This window comes from Macrotis lagotis, chromosome 6 (assembly GCF_037893015.1).
Source record: "Macrotis lagotis isolate mMagLag1 chromosome 6, bilby.v1.9.chrom.fasta, whole genome shotgun sequence".
Lineage (NCBI taxonomy): Eukaryota > Metazoa > Chordata > Mammalia > Peramelemorphia > Peramelidae > Macrotis > Macrotis lagotis.
This window is the reverse complement of record NC_133663.1, coordinates 123,590,188-123,609,306: the sequence shown is the minus strand read 5'-3', so window position 1 is coordinate 123,609,306 and position 19,119 is coordinate 123,590,188. Positions and strand designations below refer to the sequence as shown.

The following is a 19,119-nucleotide window of genomic DNA, read 5'->3' as shown; positions in this document are numbered from 1 at the left end:
CATGTGCTTTGATCTTCATTCAGTCTCCATAGGTTTTTCCCCTGGATATGGATGGTATTTTCCATCTCAAGACTTTGAGAATTGTCCTTGATCACTGAACTACTGAGAGGAGCTAAGTTCTTCATTGTTGATGATTACTCAGTATTGTTGTTATTATGTACAATATTCTCCTGGTTCCACTCAGAATCATTGTAGGCAAGTCTTTCCAGACTTTTCTGAAGTAGGTCAATTCACAATTTCTTACAGAACATTAATACTCTATCACATTTGTATACCATAATTTGTTCAGCCATTCCCCAATTGATGGGCATCCCCTCATTTTCCAATTCTTTGCCACTACAAAAAAGAACTCCTTTAAATATGAAAGACATAACTTCATAAAATTCAAGGTGATATGAACTGACTGATGTGGAAACATAAAAACAATTTATTCAAGGACAAAAGCATTGTAATGAAAAAGAACTTTGGAACCAATGACCCACTATGTCAATAGAGAACGTATGATGGAGCATGTACTTAAATGATGTTGAAATGAATTTTTTTTATCATGACCATTATGTAAAGTCATTTTGCTTGATTGTGCTTTTTTGTTACAATCATTTTTCCCCTTTTCTGAAAAGCCATAGTGATACCAACAAAAAAAAAATTGCAACATGTTTAAAATGTGCAGAAGAGAAAGCAAGGAAGTTCAGAAGGAACTACAGATGAGCAGGAAAATTTGAAAGTATTATTTGTCATTTAATATGTTCTTTAAAATTGAAATGAGCATAGTGAAATGGAGATTCACAGTTTCATAGAGAATTTTTTATGTTTTTGTGAGCATATGAAAATTTTTGCTTTATAAATTCAGTAAAGAAATAAAATTTGAAGAGACCATTTACCTATTTTTTTTAAAAGCAAATCTACTAGCAATATACAAAATTGGGAGCAGGGTTTTTTTGGTTAGTTTTTTTTTTTTCAAGGCAATGGGGTTAAGTGGCTTGCCCAAGGCCACACAGCTCGATAATTATTAAGCATCTGAGGCTGGATTTGAACCCTGGTACTCCTGACTCCAAGGCTGGTTCTCTATCCACTGTGCCACCTAGCTGCCCCAGAAACAGGGTTTCTAAAGAGATACTTGTAATAAAAGCCAATTTGGAAAGATAACTATTTAGTCAAACAAGAATTAATTAAGCTATATAATCAGCACTTACTCAACTGAAATGAAACACTGTTGACTTGTCTTGAAAGAATTTATACTTTTTTTGGGGGGGTGACAGGATATACATTTATAAGAATATTCAAAAAGCATTAAAATAAATGCAAATTGTTTTTTAAAGGAAAGGAGAACGTAAAGTTGGGAGATGGGAGATGTGATGTAATATATGAGAATCCACTGGAAGACCAGTTTGGATTTATAAAGGTTATGAAAAGGTGTAATGTATTTATGTCTGGAAAAGTAAGTTGAAAACAAATTGTGTAGGGGTAAAAATGACTAAGAAGTTTGTACTTGATCCTAGAGATTGGTGAAATAAATACTGGTGATTAATGATGACATAATCAGATATGTGCCAAGTAATATAACTTTGATAGCTCTGGAAAGATGGATTGAAGAGGAGAGATACTTAAGGCAGGAAAGACCAGCTAGGAAGTTAGTGTAGTTATTGAGAAGATTTGAAATAGGATGGTGGCCCAGTGAGTATAGGAAAGAGGTAAGATGAGAGAGGTGTTATAGGGGATAAGATCGAAGAGGTCTGTAACTAATTTAGTATGTGATTGGAAAGAGAATGAGGGGGTCAAAGATGACTTCAAACAAATTTGTATTTCAAAATCTGCTTAATCCATAATTTAACTCTAATTTTGTACATCATATTCATAAATAGTAAACAATAAACTGAGTTGTACAGTTAGAAAATTCAGTTGTATCTTTTTTAATGTTATAATTTGCCACATGTGCACCATGACTAAATTGCAATTACTTTAGACATTTTCCACAGTAACTTTTAAAAAAAATTAAGCATTTTATATAATTTTTTGAGTTCCAAATTCTACCCTTCCCTATGTTTCCTGTTCTTCCCATTGCCTTAGGTGGCAAGCAATCAAATATAGGTTATATATGTGCAATTATGTAAAATATTTTCATATTAATCATTTTGTATTAGAAGACAAAAAAATGAAAGAGTGAAAAATAGCATACTTTGGTCTGTATTCAATCAATATCAGTTCCTTCTCTAAAAGCAATATGCTTCATCATTAGTCCTTTGGAATTGTCTTGCATCATTGTATGGCTGAGAATGGCTAAGTCACTCACATCCAATAATATTGCTTTTACAATGTACAACCTTCTACTGGTTCTGTTCTCTTCATGATGCATCAATCCATGTAAATTTTTCCAGGTTTTTCTGAAATCAACTGGCTTGTCATTTTGTAGCACAAAATAATATTCCATTGAAAATTATATACCATACCTCATTTAGCCCCAATTAATAAAATCCTTTTGATTTCTAATTCTTAGCCACCACAAAAAAGAGCTGCTATAGATATTTTTGCAAATAGATCCTTTATTGGGCTATTTTTTTTGGAATATCTTTGGAATGTAGACATATACATGGATCAGATGGTATACACAGTTTTGTTGTCTATTGGACATAATTTTAAATTATTCTCTAGAATGGTTGGATCAGTTCACATTTCTATCAACAATGTATTTTTATAAATTTAACTCATATATTTACATATTGGAGAAATGAGGCCTTTATCAGAAATATTTATTGTAAAATTTCCTCCCTTCAATTTTCTGTTTTTATTTTTTATAAAATTTTGGTTGCTTGAGTTTTGATTGTGCAAAAACTTACTTGTATATAATCAAAATTATCTATTTCACATTTTGAAAGGCTCCCTATATCTTCTTTGGTCCTAAATTCTTTGCTTATCCATAAATCTGACAGATAAACTATTCTATGCTCTCTTAAATTTATTTAAAGCAGTGGGGTTAAGTGACTTGCCCAAGGTCACACAGCTAGGTAATTATTAAGTAGAATTGAACTCAGGTCCTACTGATACCAGGGCCAGTACTCTATCCACTGCATCACTTAGCTGCCCTATTCTGTGCTCTCTTAATTTGTTTATTGTTACCCTTTAAGTGTAAATTATGTTCCAATTTTGACTATTTTTGGTTATGATATAAAATATTGGCCTATATCTAGTTAATATTTTTTAATTTTCCCAGAAATTTTTGTCAAATAATAAGTTTTTGATAATTAATGCTTAATAATATGGTTTAAGATCTAGTATGACTAGTTTACCTTTTTTAAATTTTTCATTGATTTTCTTGTTATCCTTGAACTTTTCTTCCTTTCAGATGAATTCTTTTATTATTTTTTCTAGCTCTATAAAACAATTTTTAATAGTTTGATTGGTATGTCACTGAATAGAAAGATGATTAATTTTGATAGAATTGTTATTTTTATTATAGTGACTTGGCTTAATCATCAAGTAATAATTTCCAGTTGTTTAGACCTGATTTTATTTGTGTAAAAGGTGCTTTCTTGCCCCAGCCAAAGCATAATAGGTTCTGCTCCAGCCCTTTACCTTTACCCTCTGTGGATCATTTCTGCTTCAATGTGTTTCCTCTAAACAACATATTTTAGAATTCTGGTTTTTAATCTATTCTGCAATGTGCTTCTGTTTTATGGATGAATTCATCCCATTCACATTTATAGTTATGATAACTAACCATGTATTTTCCTTCTTTCTATTTTTACTTATTTATCCCACCCTTTCTCTTTCCCCCATGTGTCTCTCCTCACAAGTGTTTTACTTCTGATCATCACCTTTCTCCATATACCCATTTTATCACTTACCCCCTCCCCCTTCAATTATTCATGTCCCTTTGTACTTTCTTATTAGGTAGGATAGGATTCTATATCCATTTGAAGGTATGTTGTTCCCTCTTTGAGGCAATTTTGATTAGAGTAAGCTTTTAGCTTTACCTGCCACCTACTTCCCTTATTCCTCTTCTCTATCCCCTATGTCTACCCATTCCCCCAATATCCCCATGAAACCCCTCTCCCCCTCCCCTAACCCTCCAATATGTGTATATTTTATATGGGATAATTTATCCCATTCAATTTTCCCTCTTCCTACCCCACTCAATTCCCCCTCCCCTTCTGAGACTATATTTTATTTGGAAATAATATAATTTTGTAACCAAATGTCCCTAATATCAGGATAGTCTTATTTAATTTAGGAATGGGGGAAAGTCCATGAACCACTGCTAAATTAAGAAACCTAGAGTAAGTCTTTAAAATTTATCATGTTAATAATGGAATATAGTGTGGGACTAAGTGAATATGGGATAATGTACTTTCATATCACAGGGCAGAATCAAGCTATGGAAATATCTTTCAAGTGAATCATCTTAGTACTAAGCTATAAACTTTTCACAAAAGCTGTCATGGCTTCTTGTAAAATAGTAAAGATGTTTTAATTGATTCTTTTCATTGTTTAATAAAATTGCTTTCTTTGATTGCTAGAGAAATCAGAATTGAGTTTTCATTACCTATTTCTGAACAATTTGCACTAGGATTCAGACAGAATTGAGCTAATGAGTTTGAATTTATATTGAGCTTTAACTGTCTTCATGAGCTAGATGGAAAAATTCATGGCAATAACTAAGCATTCTTCATTAAAAACTATGTTGTACAGATTTTACAAGGAGATTTTTAATAGAGCTAAAGGATTGAAATTGGAATTTCATCAACTTTATTGTTCTATGTCTTTTAAGAAAATATGATTTCAAAAAGAAGTAGGATGCATATTAGTTGAAAAAGGATTTCCCTGTATGCTTTAGAGGAGTAAATCTTAAATTCAACAACTTGTGTTATGAAATGAAACTTTGTTTGAGAAAGGTTTAATGTGTATCAGTAGTAAAAACTAAAATCATTTAAGCATTTTTCAACAAAATAGTATGCAGTAATACTTTTAAGACAGATATGGCTAAGTCCCAAATATCATCATATGTTCTTGTACATATTCCTCAAACATATTTTTGAAAATCCTTATGATAACATGAACTAAATTTTATATTTTATGGTCAAAGATATCAATTTTATTCCATTACTATCATCATTTATTGTTACATTGCCAAAGTAAAAAAAAACCTATCTTTTCTGTAATGCCTCACATTTGGAGAAGTTAACAAAAAATCAAAATTAATTCTTAAAATTAGTTTATACACTTTAATTATAAAAGGTTGGTGTTTACTATGCATTTCAACACTATCTTAGAAGTAAAAGATTCTTCATAATCTAATGCTATGGCATAATTGAATTTTATTGAATTTAATCTACATGCCATTTACTATTAAAGATTTAACCAGTTGGTGATTAGGTTTCTCAGATAGTTTTTTTTCAATTGACTTATTCTAAAGCAGTTTTAGAGTAATAAAATAATAAATATTGTATATATATATATATATATATATAAATATATATATATATATATATAATTGGTATATGCTGAATTTTTGGTTTAAATATTAAACATTGAGATGTTCCAAGATAAATGGAGAATGAAACATGTAATTTCCAAATGTGAAGATGTTAAAATATTAATAAAGTAAATATATTTGGAGTTTTTGCTAGAATTTTTCAACTTTTAAAAAGTATTCCCTCATCTGAAGAATTACCACTAAGCTTGTTTCTAATTATATTATTGCAGTTGCCTGTCTGGAAAGGTGGAATGTTTATTTGGACAGAGAAATTGAAAAAAAACAGAAGTTGTATCTCCCTTGTTTTAGTTCATTACCCCTAAGAAATCAAATATTTTTCCAGTCTCCAAAAGGGTTAAATTTGTAACCTTTCTTGCAAACTTAGTCGTTGCAAATTTGGAATAATTTATATTCATTCCCCACAGGCAGCAGTGATGGTTCTTGGGATAAGGAAAAACTTCAGTCTCCCCCAACCCAAGGATCTCAGGCTTCTGTTAACCACCCCAGCTTGCCTGGACAGCATAACCTTCCAGTTAGTCATCCTCTCAACCCTCTTCAGCAGAACCACCTTCTGCCAAATGGTACGATGGCATCTTTTAGCATTAACATTGATAGTTTTCAAAAAATAAAATTGTATGTCATTGTTGTGTAGTCAACATAGCAAATAAGAAGCAGAGGACTTACTGCATATAAATAATTCAATGTGGCTAGTATGGATTAAGAATGAGTAATTGATATTTTAATTAAAATTCTTAAAAGTCACAAGTATAACAAATACAACATCACACTTGGTATTAGATACTTTAGAAAACTGTTCATGATGCAACAGATTAGACAACAATTTAATCAGTCTTAGTGGCCTATTTTTTCCTCCAGGTGTGAATATCTCCTATTGTCCTCAGTGGGACTTACATACATAGAGGAGAAATGTTTCCTTCTGAATCCTTTTGTTACAGCAGAATTTCTGAAGACTTCATTTTTCAGTGTTTTATGGTACCAACCATTTAAATAAGTTTGAGCACTAAATTTTTTTTCTTCAAAACATAGAGGCACATATAATGTGATATACATTTTTTTTCTTTTAGGACTGGAACTTCCTTTTATGATGATGCCCCACCCTCTAATTCCTGTCAGCCTACCTCCAGCATCTGTCACCATGGCAATGAGCCAGATGAACCACCTCAGCACCATTGCTAATATGGCGGCCGCAGCACAAGTTCAGAGTCCACCATCAAGAGTTGAGACATCTGTTATTAAGGTAAGTAGATGAAGAAACAAAAGTCTACCAGTAATCTATATAGAATTTTGCTGTTTTCATTGAGGATTCTTCATGTAGTTTTTTTTTTTTTGCTAAAAACCCAATTTTGACTAAATGTAGAATCAGAAATGCATTAGTAGTACCCATCACATCATTATCTACTTTCATACCTCAGTTTAATATATTAGGAAAATCATATAAAGGATTGAAACTAGAATGTCAGATAAAGCTCTTCTATAGTTTGTAATGACTGAAGTTTTCATAAAAATGTTTCCTTTTCTTTTGATCAGTAAATTTTTGGTTTATATTGAAAGGAAAATTTTGAAAGAAGTAAATTTAGTATTATTGAAACTTATGCTCATAGGTCTTCTTTTGAAATTGTCTTATCTCAATCCATTTTTCTGTTTTGCAATGATAATACTGAGTGCCTGTTATATGTAAGGTATGATGTGTATTATATTAATTTCTTTAAAGAGTGGCAGCTATCAATCTATTTCAAGATAATTTTAGGTCCAATAGTTCATAATGGCAATAACTCAATTTTTTTTCTTTTAGCAATATCTGTAAATAAAACTGAATTTAAAAAACAAGAACATTTTGCTTAATATGAGTAGACTTTCTAAAAATAATATTTTTCCATTTTTTTCCCTGAGCCCAAACTATGGCATAATCAAATATTCAAAAGGATATTTTATCTAATCAATTATCAAGTTCTCTCCAAGTGATAAAATTTGCAATCCATTCATGCTTGTCCATTTTGTAAGAATCACATGTGTGAGATGCTCTTAGCTCATCATAGTTGGTACACTCAACATCCTTGAGACTATCCTAAATTCCTCTGATATCATGAAGGTGTCAATGGTAAGAAACCTCGAAAGATAATTTAATCCAAACCCCTGCATCAGAATATAACTATTACTATGTTATATGACTATCTATTCCCTTGATAAATCTTTTTTTTGTATTTGCAGCTGATACAAATATAAAATGGATTGCCAATTCCCCAATTTAGTAATGATTTTTATGCTATATTTGATTGTTCTTCCTTTACCTTCTTTCATAAGCATTAGTGTTAATTTTGGATACATACACACACAAACACACACACACAATTTCTAACTGATGTTGAAATAAAGTCAAATATAAAATCAGTGGATATAAAGATGTTTTTGACCTTTCTCTCTACAACTCACTAAATTTGTAGTTTAATGAGCTATATTTTGTTATCTGTAATCTCACAAAGCACTAAAAACTTTTATGGTCCTGGAAAATATTTCATTTCCTGGTGATAAATAATTGTAGTAAGACAAAGACCATATACTTATTGAATGTTATAAATGGATTAAATGATTTTATGACAAAAGATGACCAAGAATTAGAAAAATACAAAGAAATGAAAAGATAAATAAATACCCTAGGGTTTTTTTTTATTTTTACAGTAGTCTTAACTTATAGTTATTTTCTATGAACATTCTGAGATGAAATTCCGTTACTATGAACATAACCATGATGTAGAAAGAATATCCTTTTGTAATGATATCATTAGTAGATATATAAATTGTATCAATAGGAAAACAGACTATTACATGTTAAATGTGACATTTACCTATTTTTCTATTTCCTATACCCTAGAAATGAATAGCTTTCATCACCTTTAAATTTAGATTTTAGAGGTAGGCATTATGTATTGGAATATATTTTAATTTTTTTTTCCTCTATAAAATTCAAGAGTATAGATTAATTAACCATTCATTCATTATCTTTTACCAGTTTTATCCATTGAAATATTTTAGAATTAAAATGTACCAGAGGCACATCATTATACCAAACTTTTATGTTTTTCAGATGAGTAAATTGGGATACAGAAATGTTAAATGATTTACTTATTACAATAAAATGCATTTTTGAAGTCATATTTATAGAGGCCTTCCTCAGTTCTTCAGGTATCAGTGGTATGAGACCTTGGAAGATCATTTAATCCAATTCACTGTTTCAGAATATGGCTATTAGTATATTATATGACTACATATATTTATATTCAGAGCATTTCACTAAGAATGGGGGAGACAAAAAATTAAATTAGACATAGATCACATAGAGATCATCATGTTAAGTGAAGTCTAAACCTAGCAAGTTCATTCATTTTTGAAGGGGTCAGGAAAGCCTCCATGGAGAAGGTGGTCTTTAATTCATATTTTAAACAGTTGTGAATATGTAAGCAGGGAAAGAGGATGGCATAGGTTTCAATGCATTTTATTAATTGTTGTGAGTTTCATATATATATTTTAAAATTAGGAGATTCTATATATATGCAATTATAGCTTTAAGATTCATCCTCCTGGGTGGCTAGGTGGCACAATGGATAGAGCATCGGCCCTGGAGTCAGGAGGACCTGAGTTCAAATGCGGCTTCAGATACTTAATAATACCTAGCTGTGTGGCCTTGGGCAAGCCACTTAACCTCATTGCCTTGCCAAAAAAAAAAGCAAAAACCTAAACTAAAAAAAAAATTTATCTTCCTTATTACCCACCTGGTATCATCATATTAGTCAATTGTTTTAGGGGAAAAGGAATAAATGGAATTGTTCATATCCTGATAACTATAATGAGTAGCTTCTGTTTATTTTAATCAATATTAATTTTTATTTTTAAAGTATTGACTTGGTTTTCTTAATAATAGTTATAATTATCATAGTATATTACCTATATTATAATCTAGAATTCATAATATTCTAGCCTTATGGTAGAAATTTGGAGTAAATGATCTCTAAGTTCCCTTCTCAGTCTAAATCCTATGATCATATGGTGGGGCCTATATCCTGGTACAGCATAAGCAATGTTCTTAACTTCTTAACAATGATGTAATTATGATGAAACAAAAAAGAATAGATTAACATTTTTTGGACAGATAATTAAAGAAGGACAAAGAATAGAGAGTTAGCAAGCAACTGGTATGTTTCCACAAAAAACTAAATGTTACATCAAAGTTATAAGGTGGATTAAAATTATGAAATGGAGTCTATGAAGTATTAATGGTTCATATAGCAATATATATTTCCATTACATATGACTTTTAGGCATTTCAAAAATTAGTTGTGATTATATCTTTCTGTCCTTTTTTAACTAAATCAACAAGTCAACAACCATTTATTAAGTATCAACCATATGTCAGATGTTATGCTACTTTCCTGAATCAAGATGCAACTTAACTGCTGGGGATGAGCCTCTTTCTATCTGGATTGCTTCTTAGGGAAAAAAAAAAAGATGAAATCTGTCATCAGGTCCTCTCAACTTAATAGATGTTGCCAGAGCTTTTTTCTACTACCATAGCCTTTCACAACACAAAGCCACCTCCATGGAATGATAAGCCATTGTGATAGAACTTTAGTGTAGGATTAAATTTATATATGTACATACACACACATATAGTTAGAAAATAAAATCATAAAGAATAAAAATCTGTTATATGAAAGTTTAAAAATTTATGAACAAAATACACCTAGAATAGGAAAAGAATCATTTGAAAGGGGAAAAAAATAAAAAAGCTCAGCTAAAATTCTGATTTCCATGATAGAGAATCAACTTAAATATACTAATAAGAACTATTTCACCAGGCTATAACTGCTTAAAATTATAAATAAATAGTTTACAAAAGAACATAAAATTCTCAGAAATCATATATTGTTCTAATCAATTATGATAAATAAAATCAAAACAACCTTGAAATTTCATTTCACATTCCTTAAAGTGGCAAAGATGACATAATATGGAAATAGAAAGTGGTGGAAGGATATTGAAAGAAAGGTAGATTGACAGAACATTGGTATAGTCAGTAGACTAACAGTTTTGGAAGATCATTGAAATCACGCAAAAAATTTACTAAAATTCATTTTTTTAAACCTATTGATCTATTTGATACCTATTGCAAAGGAGGTCAAAAATTGAGAGGAAACCTCCTATAACAAAATATTGATAGTAGCATTTTTATTTTCTAGCAGAAAAAAAACCAAAGGCTAATTAACTGCATATGTTCTGGAACTATCTGAACAAATTTGTAATATGTGAATATAATGGGATAGTACTATATTATATGAAAGAAAAGCAATAAATGGGAATATGAGTCTATTTGTATGACCATATAAAGTTAAAAGTAAACAGAACAAGTAAGATTACAAATACAGTATATTATAAAATAATGTTTTAAAACATTAAAAGGAATCTAAATTTTGCTTAACGATAATGATCAATTTCACCCCATTTCTCCCTTTCGATGTAGACATTAGATACTAGTAGGGTGGAACTTGGCATATGCCATTAGATGAAGTTATATACTGCTAGACTCTCATATAAGGAATTATAAGGGAATAATTGTATTGTGAAAAGAAAAGGCATCAAGTATGTCAAAAAATGAAATTATTGTATGTTTAGAGAAAATGTTTATTAATCCTTTAGAGAAAAATAAATGCTACAAATATATCTTTTGAGATGCCATGAGACTATTATTACATAATGATTTTCTTCTGCTATTGGAACAGCTCAGATTTGTCTGTTTTTTTTTCATCAAAAATGTTAGTTTTATCCCATTTTCAATTCTTAGTTTTTTAAATTAATCCACATTAGGGATAGTCATCTTTAGAAAGTTGTCCATGAGATTACGAATATTTTTGGTCACAATAACTTCTGAATGCATCTGTTAATTCTTGCAATCCACATTGCTGCATGGAGGGGTAATCAACCAATGAAATCACAAGTCTTTTGAAATAAGATCCTGATGCCATATTTTACTTATTTGGCAGAAACTAATGGTGTAATAAGAAAATTTTGGAATCTTCTGTATATATGAAGATCAAAGGGGCAACATTTCTTGATATTTGACTTGAGTTAAAATGGAGATGTGATATGGGAGAAATATATTACCCTTCAACTAGATAATAGATTAGAGTTAGAACACACTTTGGAGGACTTTTAGTCCAACCACTTTATCTTAGGTGGGAAAGTAATGATATACTTAAAGTCACCCAATACTTAACTGGAAAAACTGAGATTTGAAGAAACATACATTGATTTCAAGTCCTTTCCCCTACACCACACTGCTTTGTCTCCAAGGACAGAATGAGAAGCAGTAATTTGGAAGTTAGATGTTACAAAGAAGCATTTCCTAACAAATAGAGCTGTTGAAATGTGGAGTGATCTACCTGTGCTTAGAATACTTACCTGCATATGATAAGTGACTGATACATGTTTGTGGACTGGCTGACTCAGGAAAGTATTGAGTTTGTCCTGATGTGAAGTCTTTAATCAAAGACTGAATTACACACAAGTTCAGGATGTTGAAAAGAGGATTTTTTTTTACTTATTGTTTATATCATATTGCCTTTCGAGTTCCTTTATAACCCAGAAATTTTGTTATTTGGTGAAACATTTTTAGAATAATAGTATATATTTCAGAAATCTTTCAAAATTAATCTGAAAAATTAATATCAGTTGACTATGTCCAAAAAGCCTTGTTCTAAAAATTTGTTCCAGTCAACTGGTAAATTGGTTTTCAGATGAACACACAGATTAAATTCTCAAGCCAATAAGACAAAAGTATTATGGTTGGGTAAGAATGAACTGTCTTTTCTAATGACATTATTATAAAACTATATTTGGTCAGTATGCTTATTTGACTGACAAAAGAATAATTGACCCTTGCTTTCTGTATTGTTGGTGTCAATTATGTTATTATTGAATAAGAACTTTTTGATGGGAGGTTAAATTATCCCTATTGAATTCTAACAGATACTCAAAGACAAAAAATGGAAATCATATTAAGAAACAATAAAAGATATATGAATCAGTGGTAATTCTAATTTTGATAATGAAATCTGTGAATGAAATAGAGGAAAATAGCATTTATGCTGCATTTTGTGTTAACTGAGTTTTCTGAAGGACTCTGTTATCTGTCAAAATTGAAATGTTAGATTATAGTATGAATTCTAGAAAGATTGTGATTTATTTTACCTTATGCAAGAGATTTATCCAGCTGAGCTGATGAACTTTTTTTCCCAAAGATCAAATCATAATGGCGTATCTGTTCAAGCATTTAGACTATATTCAGATTTAGAAGTTATAGTTCTACCATTTAAGATTAAAAAAAAAACCCTATCATGGAATTACCCTGTTTCCTTAATGTGTTTTCTTCCTCACATTCCCAATAGCACACATAAATTTATATCCATAGTGTTTTGCCAGTATAGGGCATGTTAGGATATATGTAGGATAAGTTCATGTTCAGCTCATTGTTCCCCCATATACCCTAGGGGGATTTATATCATACACTCAGAGTTCAGGAAAATTCTTATTTTCACTTCCTTACCCTTCTCAAGATCTGTCACTCATGAATGAATTAAGTATAGCAAAATTTTTGCATCCAATTCATACCTTTGAAGACACCTATGCTTCCAAGGAATCGTGTACCTCCCAGAATCACTGAGGATTATGGAACTATAATGACTCTTTACCAATAGCAGGCAACCATTGGATAGCCACTCTGAAACTGACAGTAGCTGGGGGGGATTATTTTTTTCAATTTGCTTGGGCCTATCTTAGTTAGTATTATTTTTACTCTTTTCATGTATATTTTGCTTAATCCTATTAATAACAAATTTTTGCAATAGATTGGGTTACAATAAATTTTAAAATTCCAAAAATTTAAAAATAGCATTAGCTGATAAAAGGAATTTGATATTTTTTAGATCTCTTCATTTCCCCAGAAGATAGTTCATTTTTTCCATCTATGGAATAATTTTCCTTATTACTATTCTAGAATATTTGATTGGGTGCAACATACTGAAAATTAGCAAGCATAATTTTTAGGTCACTAATTCAGACCACTAAATAGTTGATTAGAGTGATCTGAAATATGGAAAAGAATAAAATGATAAGAATAATGGTGATAACAATAATGATAATGTAGCATGTATGAACTGGTTCTGCTTTCTGGAGGAGGGAAGAGGGCAGGCTACATTTACCCATAAGGGTTGTAAGGCATTCCTAGGTGTCCATAGGCTATCCTTATTTGAGCTGTGTTTCCCACAGTTTATTAGGGGGTCAGTGACTGATACCTCACAGTTCATTTAATGACTTCACACATTTGATTTTAGAAAGGCTTGTTTAGCAAACATTTTCCCCAATAAGGGAAGTAAGGAAGATGAGGAAACAATGTATAGGAAAACTACAATAATGTTAATAGAACAATCACCATTAAAAATAAAAACTATTGTGAAATTATAAAAAAAAAGCTTAAAAAAGAAATGAGTAGGCACTTCTACTTGATTCTTTTGAGGAGGTGGGAATATATTGATGTGGAATATTTTTGATGAATTTACTAATTTTACTGATTTTTCCATATCTTTTAATTAAAAAAAAAGTTTTGTTGTAAGGAACAATGCCCAAATAATGTTAAAACCAAATATGCTTTAAAATCCATTTTAAAATTTAAAAAGAAAATAAATTCACTTACACTATGTCTGATGAGAGCATATTCATATCCATAATCCACTAATTTCTTCTGTTGTTTCCTCTTTCTTCATTCAGAATAACGAATCATCTCCAAGGTTTGAGAATTCTATTCATAATTTATGCAGTTAGCCCCCTTTGTCTTTTTTTCCTATTATTTAAAATGTATGTCCCACAGAGCTGAACTATAGGAAGAAACTTTTTTCATGGGGTCGACCATATCATATATAATGACCTCCAAATTTCAATTTCCCCAAATTCACAACTTCTGACTATGTTACTAAGTTGCTCAATAATTTCTCAGTTCAAAATTATATTTAATCATATAAAAATGCAAAATTAGGACTTCTCATAAGATCTTTTCACAAATATTTAATTTAATTTGAATTCCTACAAATGAGTGGTTATGAAACACTTGAAAATATAAGTAATAGATACTTTTTAAAGTATATATATATATAGTATATGATATACATATGTTTATTTTACCATGAGAAAAAAAGTAAACAATTTTGATCATCCTGATAAACTTATTCTGAGAGAATGCCATTTTTTATGTTCTAATGAGTCAGTTGGCAAACATATCTTAAGCACCACACATGATGTAGTCACTGAGCATGTAATTACAAAAGTAAAGCAGTTTCTGTCCTCAAACTAGAGGATGCAACAGTTTCAAGAGAGTAAAAGTTATGGTGTCATGAGACAGAGTGTTTTCTGGGAGGAATAGCAAAGATATGAGTGTCACTGGATCACAGAGAAATGGAGGGGAATGAAAAATAAGGAAGATGGAAGGGAAAGACAGCTTATGAAGGCCTTGAACACTAAACAGAGGGTTTTATACTTGATCCTAGGAGTAACATGGAGACACTAAAGTTTATTGAATAAGAAGGCAAATAAAGTCATATCTGAGATTAGAAAGATCAGTTTGATAGCTGAGTAAATAGGTAGTATTTAGTAAATAGGTAGTCAAATAGTAAATACAGAATATGTAGAGGCTTGAGCCAGAGAAATCATCCATTAATCTACTGGAAGAGTCCAGGCTTGAAAGTATGCTAAACCAATGTCATAGAAAAGAAGGTTTTATGTCAATATCTACACACAAGAGCATATTTCTATATGCACATACATGTGTGTGCATATGTGCATATATGTACACACGCACATGACATATTAACAAGATATAATCTAGACAATAGGTTGACAATAAGCGAGAGAGAAAGAGAGAGACAGAAGAGGATGAGACATAACTTTTGAGCCTTGTTGAAGGAAGAGATGATTAACTGATTAGCAGATAATTTATCTAAAATAAATACAAAGTGTGAAAGTGGTCACTAATAAGGAAGGGGTACATAAACTCAACTTCAGAAGGAACTAGAGATTTCTTTTAACAATATGACATATCTGCAAATTTTATTCTTTTTTTTCAAATTTAAAACAATTTACCTTTGAAACATGTCTGAGGCTAAATAATCCTTAAGACTAATACTATCTGCTGCAAGAAATACAGCTTTCTTCTTTCACTCTTCCAGGACCATTAGTTTTGTGTGATCTCTTTTTTGATGAGAGGGTTTTCAACTTGAAATTTTCATTTATTACTTGTGACTAGTTTTGATAAAGATGGAAAATTGCCAGAGATTGTGTTTTATTGATTGGTGGATTTGTGATGCAAGATTATAGAGACATATGTTAAATTGGTAAATATTCTTTTGCCTATATCCTTCTTCAAATTCATATTTGGGGTTAAAGGCTATTGTGCAAATGAACTGATTAAGTCCAGTTTCTATAGTTTCCTCCATAGACCATATCCTACTTTGTCTTATTATGTTAAAATAAAACTCATTATGTTTTGTTTCATTAATAATTGTGATATCCTCTTCTAAGCAATCTTTTGTTGTCTCCATTATTCTCCATCTTATACTATACTCTGTAAAGGCAAGCATATAAATATTATAAAAGAATTAAGCTGTTGAAATAAATTAATTTATTGTGCAACAAATGTATTCAAATTTTACTTGCTTGCTGGATTTCACTTTAATGAAATTCTTCAAAGAACAATACATCATGTTCCAAAGATTGAAATTATACATTAAGTGAAATGACTAAATATGCTGTTTTCCAATTTATAGACAGTTTCTATTGAATGCTAACATGCTTAAGTTCTTAACAATTTGCATGTTTAAAACACTTGATTTAAAAATTTTATTTGTGTTCTTCGTCTCTGAACAAATAATGATAATCAAAATAAAAAAGCCTAAAGCTACATTAAGTGCTTTAATAGCAGCTTGAAAAGCATCAAATAATAATTATTTTAATTTGAATATTAAAATACCCTTTTATATTCCTAAGCCTTAGTTGAGTATATTTTGCAATTTATTTTCTATTTATTCTATGTGATCATTAAAAATGTAGAAAATAGCAAAGGTGAACTTTGATTTGAGTATATGTATTGACTAGCCAGGCATCTTATAAATTTATGTGGAAAATGTTTTTTAAAGATCAGCTAATGGATTTTTAGCAACATAACTATTGCCACTGAAGGCAGTTCAAGAAAGATTAGATTGGAAGTGAAGAGTTAAATACTTCCGAAGTAACTTCAGATTTTCATGCCTTCCATTAGCACCACTGCAAAATGTATTATGACAGGAAATCCGGACTTGCAATGAAAGACTTTAAAGGAAATTGATCTGTTTCAAGAATGCACGTTTCTTTGCCGAACTAAACATGGAAAGAATTCCAAAGATTTCTTATACATATATATGTATATGTATATATATATATATATATATATATATATATATATAAATACTTTCTAATACTTTTAAAATTTCTTATATGAAAACAATATTAGTAATAATCAGTTGAAGGAAAAGGAAGAGTTATAGAATTTACCCTCAGAATAAATAACTTTTTCAATAATAGAAATTGAAAATATTTCATTGCAATTTTGACAAGGATGAGAACACATGTGTGTAATGTGTGTACACATATTTTCACATTAATCTGTAAGCCAACTACAAAAGAGAAAGCCATTATAAGTGAATATTAGAATTTCAACCTTTAAAATATATTAGCCATACACACACACACACACACACACATACACACACACATATATATATATATATATATATATATATATATATATATATATATATATATATATATGTATTTATGTATATCTTCTATTCCTGAACTACAGTTTGTCTTTGCATTGATTTGGATAGGCATACCAGAAACATCATACAAAAGTTAAAATTTTTGAAGTAAATTTTTATTAGACTAGAGTCCAGTTTTCTGATTTTTTAAAAAAATTCTGAGTTTAATGGGCTCATAGTAAGTAGATACATCTACCAAATTTCATCCACCTTCTCTTCAACTGATAGCCTTATTTGGAAAATTGCCAATGTCACTGAGAGCTTAAAAGACTTATTTAGAGCACCTGTCTATGTATCTGAGACGACACTTGAATTCAAATCTTCCAGACACTGAGACTTTTCCCCCCATTCACTATGCCATGTTGTCTTTCATGATTGACATTAACATAGCTTTGTAAAATAGTTGTGCTCTGGTTCTGTGTGTGTGTGTGGGGGGGGGTGATATATGTGCTTATATAATGATTTAATGCATGTGATTATTCTCATGACAGTTATTGTTCCAGAATAATTGATATTAATTTTGTCAATAGTTTTTTCCCATTGTATACATAGGAAGATTGTTCTTTAGTGGTGGTAAACAATCTTGGCAGTGGCAAAAAATCTTGGTAGTGGCAAACCAGTTTGAACCTGTACTTCAGAGTAAAGATGAGGTGCTGCCAAATTCTATGTTAAATAAGGAGGCAAGCCATTCTGATTTAGTTTTAGACTTATCAAAAGGTGAAGTACATTTTTAGGGGTCTAGATGTGATTTTTCTATTCTCTTAATTCATATATAACTTTGTTTGCTATAATTTTAAATCATTTTTGCATTGTGTACTAATGAACTTTAGCATTTTAGAAGCCTAGCATGCTTGATTTATTGGGTTTGGCATACTAAATGAGAATGTATCCATTTTTCATTGCTATAATAAATAGTTGTATCAGAAACTAGCACACTTAAGTAACATCTTCTCTCTAGTAAATATTCATTTACTACATTTAAATTATCCCTTAATTTTCTTTATTCCTCAAGACTTGGGGAGAGAGTTCAGTTTTCCTTGTTATTACTTTTTACCAATTAATTTAGTGCAGCTATAAAATAAATGCTTTGCATTATTCAGTGAATCAATAAATATTTATTATGCATTTACTAATTGACAGACCCTATGCTAAACACTAGGATCTACAAAAAGAGGTAAAAGATAAACCCTGTCTTCAAGGAACTCACAATCTAATGAGAAAGACAAGGAAACAAATATGCATTAACAAGTTATATGCATAATAAATAGTAAGCAATTAAAAGAGGGAAGTACAGTGTAGTACATATAATAGGGACTTAATAAATCTTCATTTAAATTGAATTGAATTGAAAAAGAAGAAACTAGAATTAAGTGGAAGTGAAAAAGTTTTAGGTAGATGATAAAATTTTATTTTTTAAAAAATTTTATTTATGGCAATGGAATTAAGTGACTTGCCCAAGATTACATTGTTAGGCAATCATTAAGAATCTGAGGCCAGATTGGAACTCTGGTGCTCCTGACTCCGGTTCTGTTGCTTTATTCACTCTGTCACCTAGCTGCCCCTGAACATAGAGTTTTAGTTGGTACTTGAAGGAAGCAGAGAACACAATTAAGTGTAGATGAGAAGAGAGAACAATTCAGGCTTCAGTAACAGCCAGAAAATGCCAAGAGCTGAGAGATAGAGTGTCTTATTTGCAGAAGAGAAAGGACAGTGTCATTGCATCTGAGAATACATGAT

General features: G+C 30.5%; 1 protein-coding gene across 1 annotated transcript in view; it reads left to right on the top strand.

Annotated features, from left to right (window-relative positions):
- The window catches only part of DACH1 (dachshund family transcription factor 1), a 487,947-nt gene that overhangs the window by 324,787 nt on the left and 144,041 nt on the right, over positions 1-19,119 (top strand). Inside the window, 2 exon segments of the mRNA XM_074191795.1 lie at positions 5,896-6,051; positions 6,556-6,728. Of these exon segments, the coding sequence (XP_074047896.1) occupies positions 5,896-6,051; positions 6,556-6,728 (329 nt within the window).